The following is an 8620-nucleotide window of genomic DNA, read 5'->3' as shown; positions in this document are numbered from 1 at the left end:
TAGGGGTCAAAGTTCATGACGTCACAAAAAAAACTTTTCCTTATAACTTGGCCACAAATTGAGATACAGTGCTCATTGAACAACATTTCTTTTCAATGTGTGACCTTGACCTTCACTCAAGGTCAGTCTTCTGTTTTTCCTGCATTATATAACTTGTCAACAAATCCAGATACAGGTTGTAATTTTTGCCAATTTTCAATTTCCTAATACGTATTGGCCTTGTGAATACAGGCGTTGCCTAGTGTAGATTTGGTTTTAAAACAGAATAACCAAAGAACAAAGGGTACACAGATTATTCTAGAACTTTGGAATATGACTACTGTGTAAAGTGACACTAATGAATAGTTCAGCTTCTATGTGAAGCTCTAGAGCCGCTGTCTTCTGTTCGTCTTCATTTTGATTTGTTTCCAAGAAGTCCATCAGGAGCTGTAACAGGAAGAATCAAACACCAGTAAACTCAAGAGAAGATTTTTATGACTTTTGATGATGAACGTAAGTGTAACACAATAACTCATTTGGGATTTACTTTTCTATCAAGTATTAAAAGTTTTGAGAGGAATAACAATACTTTTTTATACATATTTCCCCATGTTGTCTTTTGTTGCAAATTCTCCAAAATGGTTGATGTGATATTTAAAGCTCTGTATACTACTGGAATATATGGTACTACTATCTTAAGACAAACATATCCTGTCCATGTTTCTGTGTAAAAGCAGATCTATAACAAAAAAACAGTTTCGTCAGATTTAAGTAAAATATAAGTGTTTCTTACGATGTGGTACATCCAGAAACGTGTGCCGTGGTACCAGTGTACTGCACGTCACATTGCACAATGTTGTTGTCAAAGTTTGACTCTGGGACCAGTTGTTTAGGGTTTACAGTCACCTGGTAGGAGAACAGAGCACATGGTCACATGATCAGGTACAGGATCACCTTTCAAATCTTATTTATCCACTCAACTCATCACACAGAACACACTCACACTTCAACACATTTAACATTTTGTACAACGCACAACAGGCTTTTCACACAGTAATAATGATAATAATAAACTATTATCATTATCATAATAAATTATTATCATTATCATAATTTGGTATAAAAGTACCTTAGGGTCATAAAAATAAATGTATCTTAAAACTCAAGATCACACTTTATATTGGAAATAGATGCAATTTTTTTTTAAATGGCCGCCAATTTGACAGAATAACTCTAGAGCCCTCCCTAGGGGGCGTCCCCCCCAGTTTGGAAACAATTGCTCTAGTCTACATCCATCAATGCTTTATGTTGTTATTATATATTAATTATTATTATTATAGTGTGAATGGACTGTGTTTTGACATGCATTTTTGCAGTGAAAAATTGCCTGTTCTACCTCCAATTGTCAAAGAAAGGGGAAAACTGTTGGCTTTTTAAACTTGTAACCTATTTTAGTGGATTCCTTGACCCCAAATTTGTCATTATAGCTATAACAGAAAGAATATATGGGTCTCGCATGGGCATTTTTAAGAAACGTATGTATTTTATGTACAAGTGTGATCTCACTTGTGTCTTAGGGTACATTTATTTCTATTGTCCTAAGGAACTTTTACTAAAGGGAACATTTGAAGAGGTAGATGGTGAAGAGGAGAGGACCAAGCACAGAGCCATGGGGGACACCTTGGGACAAGAGGGCAGTTGTTGATGAAGATAAATTGTTTTCTGTCAGTGAGGTATGGGTTTAACCAGGCGAGACCATCACCACTGATAATTGAGGATGGAAAGTATGATGGAGTGGTTGATGGAGATAAAGAAAGAACGAGAATAGAGAATAGGAAGTAAGAACAGATACAGTACGTAATAAGTAAAAAGCTGAAAGTAGATTTTATTTTAATGTCATAATCAATGTGAATTCCTTGTATTTTCTCCCACTGATTCCAACCTTTAAGATGTATTTTCCAGGTGTAACGTCCGTGATATCGATCCATTGGCAGTCGATATCAGCATTGTAGGTGTCGTAGCAACCGGGACTCAAACCCTGAACACACAGAAAGAACCGCTGCGTATTGTTCACTGATGAGGGGGAAAGTTTACATCAACATAAAGGTTCAAATAAAAATATTTAGGACATGTGTTATTATTTTTCTTCCATTTTCATCTTCCAATATCTCAGGAACTCCAGCACATAGGAAAGGTAAATGTGGTATAGTATTATACCTACTCTCTCAGAATATACAAAACCACCTGTCACTAAATTGACCATATCTCAGAAAAATTATCCAATCAAACTAAAAAAATACATTTTGCCTATTGAATAATCACAGAACAATTAGTAAAAATATCAGATTTTTTAGACCGAAGTGCGTGGATCATTATTGAAATGACATAAAATGATTCCAGAGACGTTTTCTTCATTAGAGTAATGTATGCTGGAATAAAATAGACATTAATGTCAATAAACTGCAGCTAGAGAGTGAGTGGGCAGGGGCTGTCTATAAAGTATAAAACCAAAGGTAAAATTCAACAATAAATAAAATAACATCACTGTATCACATTGCGTGAGTGCGTGTGTGTGTGTGTGGTGGTGTGTGTGTGTGTGGTGTGTTTCTACCTGTGTGTGTGAGGTGCAGGCAAAGCGACGGTAGTATCCTGGGTCACATGACGTGTCCTCCAGACAGAAGCTGGCTTTGTGACCCTCGGCCACTGATTTGTGGCTCTGTGCATCCAGCAGCTCGTAAAGGCTGAACTCATCCATGCTGTGGAAGTGTCTGAACACATGGAGAAGTTTAAAATCAGAGATTTATAAAAGACTGAGGGCCAAGTGTTTGTTTTTTGTTTTTTAAATCAGTAATTGATCCTCCAGTCTGACACATTAAATGTATTTATCCCAATCCAGCTGAAGTTAGCTAGTAAATCACAAACCAGTGTCAGCACACTCTTTAAGGAAGAGTAAGGTCCCTTAGGAGAGCTCTTCTTCTCTGCTTCATTGTCTCCTACCAAACCACAGAGTTTGAACTGTCACCCCCTGCGGTCACAGATTCTTTTTTGGGTCACAACTGTTTTTATCCTCTTTCTGTAAACAAGAGGAGAGGTTTTCATTGACATCTTTAACTTTTCCTGGTTTTTGAGAGCAACCAAAAGCAGCACAAGTGTTACTTTGACTGAAAAAACTGTTAAATGATCTAAAAAGCTGCTATATAATCTAAAAATCAGGCTGAATGCTTCACTTCACACACAACAATGGGATGTTTAAAGGCAGCAGGGCCGTGTGACATCATCAATCATGTGATTTCAAGATGGAGGAACACAGGCTCTAAAACTGTAAAGTAGTCCTAATTTTAAAAGCTAAAAAAAATATCTGATGCATAATAATGCGTTTTGTTAGACATAGATCTACTAATAAGGACATTAAGAAGGTTTTAGGACACATTTGTAAAAACAGTGGAGGATCCCTTTAAAAAGGTTCAAGGTCACTTGTTTTGAACCTCTTCAGCCCCAGCCACTTTTTTTTCTTCAAAAATCACATTACCCATAGCAATAATGTTTTTTCAAAGCTTCTACATGACCTACATGGCTATTTTTTGTTCAGATTGAAGTAGGACCCTTAGATGATGTTACATGTTGGAAAGATTTTGGAAATATATGATACTGTGTGACAATAAATCATGTTTTAAATACAGAAATCTGTAGTCCCCCTGAAAAAACCCCCCTAAAGATTTATATCAAATATAAAGCTAATTCTCATTAACAAAGGCTACAAAAGCAGAAATAATTGACATTATAAGGACATTAACTGAAGCAAGTTTGATGATAATAATAAACAATATGCAAAGATACACATGTTTTTGTGCAAAAACGTTCAGGCAGAAGCCCACTTTGCTACAACTGTGCCAAAGTTTTCCATCCAAATTTGGGAACAAGTGTGTAACTGTAATATTTCAGTCAAAATGTATTCCAATCATTATTAGTCTTATGTTTGACCACTAGATGTTGCAATTTGGCTTGAAAATAAACACATATTATCCATTTTTATTCAGGTTTCTGCTGTGTCATGCGTGATGCTATTTTTGTTCCACTCTTTGATGCTGTTAAGCATGGGTGTTATTGAGCAATGCTTTGACCAATCAGAATGTTTGACACTGCGTTGTAAAGCTCAGAGCCTGTAGAAATTGGTGATATCAAATACTATGGGAGTGGCCTTTAGCCTGGCCAATCAGAGCTGGATAAAGGAGGTACTGGCCATTTTTACGCACTAGCACTAAGCGCTCATTGGACGGATTTCTCGATTGAGAAGTGCTCAGATGTCAGTAATGGGTGGTCTCTATCAGACGACGTGATTTTGATTTATCAAAATATGGAGTTTTATGCACATTGGAGCAACTTTTGATAAGAAACAACAAAGGTAATCATTGTTGAGTTTTCTGATTTTGTGGCGTTGTTTGGTACGTAACATACCTGACCTGTATATCAGTGGATTCAGCTCAGCCTGTAGCTTCACGTAGACTCTTGTTATGAGATCTGTGTTTATTTTGTGGACTCACAGCAGTGGAAAAAGGTAGAGTTTTCCGAGTTGTCGACTTTTCCCTCTTTGAACATAATGTCCTGCTGTCGTCTTTAGTTCTGAATGTGGGTTGGTTACAGTTTTAGCTTCTATAGTTTCTTAGCATGACAGAGAGGTATAGAACGTGTGAATTCATTAATCATTTACATAATTTAGACCCGTGAGAGTCACGGAGGCTTGAGCTGCCCCCGTGGGCGGGTCCGTTGTAGCTAAAGAGGTTTTTAAGCTAATTAAAGACACCAAGACTTTCATGTCATGACTTATATAACTTGTTGTGGTTACCTACTGATGACAGGTGTGCCACTCCCAGGAGTATCGAGGTTTACTAGGTAAGAAGTCGGCTGTTCCCTGGTTCTTCACCCTCTGAGGAAACCTTAACAACACTCTGGTGTCGTAATCCTGAGCAGAACGAGAAGAACTATACAACACAAATACAGAGAGGTCAGAGTAGTAGTGACAACATCTGGCAAAATGTTGAGGAATCAGCATCCTGTAAATAATTTTGGAGCTTAACGTAATTAGCAAAACAAAAGTTCAAGTAAGTTGTTGTAAATTTAGAAACATGGGGAAGTTTACATGAATTCCAAAGCTATAAGTAAGAAAAAATGAAGAAGTAAAAATGACAAGGATGGACAGTGAACCCAATCAGATCAACCTCAAATAATTCATTCATCATAACATTCTTGTGAACTAATAACTGCTTATGTGGAAATGTGTTCTCTATAGTATAAATGGTCCCAGAAGCAGCGAACTAAGCTGAAAATCATCAAAAGCACAAAAGCCACCTTTAATAGCTATCAACTTACGTTTTAATGGCAGAGGAAAGGCCTCGACTGGAAACCCTGACTAATGAGGCTCAGCTGATGATTTCAAACACATGTTACTACTACTGAATACCAACACATTACAGGAGTTTGCACTAAATTAAAAAAAACACATCTAAAATCTAGAATAAAAGTATCAATAGAAAAATGCCATAAAGTCTTACGAAGCGAGGCAGTTTTCCTCCGCAGCACAGCGCAAGTTGTACATCGACAGCCTCTGGACGTAAGAGGAAATCTGGATATAATAGGCATCAGGAACCAGATCAGGAAGACCTGCAATCAGAAAATAATTAATGCAACGATAACATCACAGATTAGTTCTTCATCATATAAATACTGAAATACAACAGCTATATAAAAAAAAAGAAGCTGTGAATTAAGGTGCTTTCACACTGGACAAACAGTCTGTGATGCAGTTGCACGAGCTAGTCGCCTTGGGGGATTAGAGACTAGAAACACAAGGAAGATGTTCTCATCTATTGGTCAAAGGCTGTGTTTGAAATCGTGCACTAATGCACGACAACCTCAATGAGTATATACTGTCTACTATATACTGTAAGTATGATTAGGATGATGAGGGTTCCCACTGAAGTATACTTCCAAGTTTCCCAAGATGCATTTGGAACCTAGACAAGGCAAGACAAGGCAAATGTATTTATATAGAGCATTTCATACACAAGGCAACTTAATGTGCTTTACATGATCAAAAAGTGCAACAGAAAACATTCAACAGCTTAAAATCTATAAGAACATTTAAATCATCAGTAAAATCATTTAAAATCATCACAAACACATGACATCATCAACATGACCATAAATCTCTCTCAATCATACGCAGTAGAGAAAAAAAGTTCCTTTAAAAATGTTCACATGTGATGCTGACTTCAGCTCTGCTGCAGTTTGTTCCACTTCTTTGCAGCATAACAACTAAACACAGCATCACCATGGTTACTGTGAGCTCTGGGCTCCACTATCTGACCTGTGTCCATAGATCTCAGAGACCTGCTGGGTTCATACCTGACTAACATCTCACTGATGTATTCTGGACCAAACCCATTCACACATTTATAACCAGCAGCAGAACTTTACAGTCTCCTCTGAGGCTGACTGGGAGCCAGTGTAATGTGTTCTGACCTCTTTGTTCTGGTTCAGACCTGAGCTGCAGCGTTCTGAACCAGCTGTAGATGTTTGATGAAGACCATTACAATAGTCCAGTCTGCTGGAGATAAAAGCATGGACCAGTTTTCTCCTGATCTTTCTGAGTCATTAAACCTTCACTCTGGAGATGTTCTTTAGGTGGTAGAAGATGTTTTTGTGATAGATTTGATCTGATGCTGAATGTCAGATCTGAGTCAATCAGAACACCAAGGTTTTTGACTTGGTCTTTATCTTCTAAAGATCCAGACTCAGATACTTGCTGACAGCAGTCCTCTTTTCATTGTTACCAAAGACAATCACCTCCATCTTGTCATGGTTTAGTTGAAGGAAGTTTTCATTCATCCAGCAGTTTACTTTTTCTAAACAGTCACACAACACCTCAATGGGACCATAGTCATCTGGGTTCAGTGATACATATACAGTAGTTGTGTGTCATCTGCGTAGCTCTGATAATCAACCTTACAGTTCTGTAAAATGTGTCCTAAAGGAAGCATATAAAGGCTAAACAGAAGAGGTCCAAGAACAGATCCCTGAGGAACCCCACAGGACATTGGTAATCTGTCAGATTCAAAGTTTCTAATCTATCTATACTTTTACTTGAATACTGAAGACTAGTACTTTTGCCACCTCTGGTTTTTATGCATGCTTTTATCTTTATAATAAATGTAGAGATATAATAAATAACACCATCATATCTGAACTATTGTTTTATCATGTTTGCTCTTCCTACCGTGCTGGTGATAACTGGTGCCATATCCATGTCGGTGATGACCTCTGGCTCTGGGTCTGTAGTAGGAGTTGTAGTAGTTGTAGTAAGGATAGTAGTTGGAGGCTTTGTACGGGTTATATGGATCATCTCCAACCATCATGTCCTCCCTTCTGACTGGGTCATCCACGGACGCAGGCTGTTCTGGACCGCTGTGCTGCTGATGCTGCTGATGTGTCATCGTGCGTAATTGCGCGGAGCCGCTAGAGGCTGGAACTCTCATTGGAACTCTGAGGGATGCCCGGGACCCACCGGTGGTGCTGGTGCTGTTGCTGAGGATCAGCACCGAGTTTTCACTTCTCCTCTCAGTAGAGGGTCTGTACTGAGAGCCACGGCTCAGGATGCTGAAAACCTGTCCGTTGTGTTGCCATGTCAACCCTCTACGGAGCGCACCCGCACCGGCCTCTCCACCAGAAACAGCGGCCTCTGTACATGTCCAGATGGAACACAGGTGAGCCAGAGACAGCAGCAATGCTTCTGGAGAGAGTTCCTTCATTATCACAGGAAAAAACAAGTTTAATTCTAACAATTACAGCAGAGAAGTCCGTGCGTGCAGTGGGACTCCAAGGAGTGTGTGTGAGTGTCTATGTGTGTGTGTGTGTGTGTGAGTGTGTGTGAGTGAGTGAGTGAGCTGCTCCCCAGTGTCAGAGAGGGAGGAGGGGAGAGATAGAGACAGGTAGGAGTAGGCCAGTGTGTGTGTGTGTGTGTGTGTGTGTGTGTGTGTGTGTGTGTGTGTGTGTGTGTGTGTTTATGTGGCAGACACGGGCAACAGGTGGCCCGGGGGCCAAATGCAGCCCTCGCTATAATTTTGAGCGGCCCTTGAAGTAAATGCACAAAATGAGTTAAAAAACAAATACAAAAATACAGAAATATACACTAGACAACATTAATACACAAAATGACACAAAAACGGGTAAACGAAAAATGTCTCAAAATTACAAAATGACAACAAAAATACACAGATTGTGAAGTCATAAAGTCAGTAAAATGATGGTCCATTGTTCTATGAATCTGTGATAACCACATTTATTAATTCATCTGAATAATATCCACTGTTATCCAGGAACGTTTATTATTATTATAGTCATCTTAAAGATGGAAATCCTTGTTTTAATCACTAATAAAATGGGTTCAAAATGACCAAAAATGGTGGAAAAGGTGGTGAAATGGGATTTTAAAAACCACAGAATTTGGTTAAAAGTTGCAAATTAGAGTGGATAAAAACAGACAGAAAAATTTGGGAGGTTGGGGTAATGTAATTTAAAAAGTAAGACCATTTAATTTAAAATGGCAAATAATGGGTATGACAACTGGTGAATATGGTTAAATTGA

General features: G+C 38.5%; 1 protein-coding gene across 1 annotated transcript; it reads right to left on the bottom strand.

Moving 5' to 3' along the window:
- Positions 1-768: 768 nt before the first annotated feature.
- On the bottom strand, positions 769-7784 carry LOC114470131 (protein-lysine 6-oxidase-like). The gene is made up of 6 exons (XM_028458142.1): positions 7253-7784; positions 5529-5637; positions 4827-4958; positions 2591-2747; positions 1922-2017; positions 769-885 (listed from the first exon to the last, which is right to left on the bottom strand). Exons 1-6 carry the CDS (start codon positions 7782-7784, stop codon positions 769-771), a joined length of 1143 nt encoding a protein of 380 aa, XP_028313943.1.
- Positions 7785-8620: the final 836 nt, after the last annotated feature.

The sequence above is a fragment of the Gouania willdenowi genome, chromosome 9 (assembly GCF_900634775.1).
Source record: "Gouania willdenowi chromosome 9, fGouWil2.1, whole genome shotgun sequence".
Taxonomy (NCBI): Eukaryota; Metazoa; Chordata; class Actinopteri; order Blenniiformes; family Gobiesocidae; genus Gouania; species Gouania willdenowi.
Note: the sequence above shows the minus strand (reverse complement) of the source record. Positions and strands in the feature narration are given on the sequence as shown.

Bases quoted from the DNA above. Each gene is read 5' to 3' on its own strand.
- LOC114470131 (XM_028458142.1), bottom strand. From the start codon at position 7,784: ATGAAGGAACTCTCTCCAGAAGCATTGCTGCTGTCTCTGGCTCACCTG. The intron at 2,018-2,590 runs GTAGAAACACAC...CTGTGTGTTCAG, and splicing joins CCTGCACCTCACACACACAG to GGTTTGAGTCCCGGTTGCTA. The intron at 886-1,921 runs GTTGGAATCAGT...TTCTCCTACCAG, and splicing joins CTGGAAAATACATCTTAAAG to GTGACTGTAAACCCTAAACA.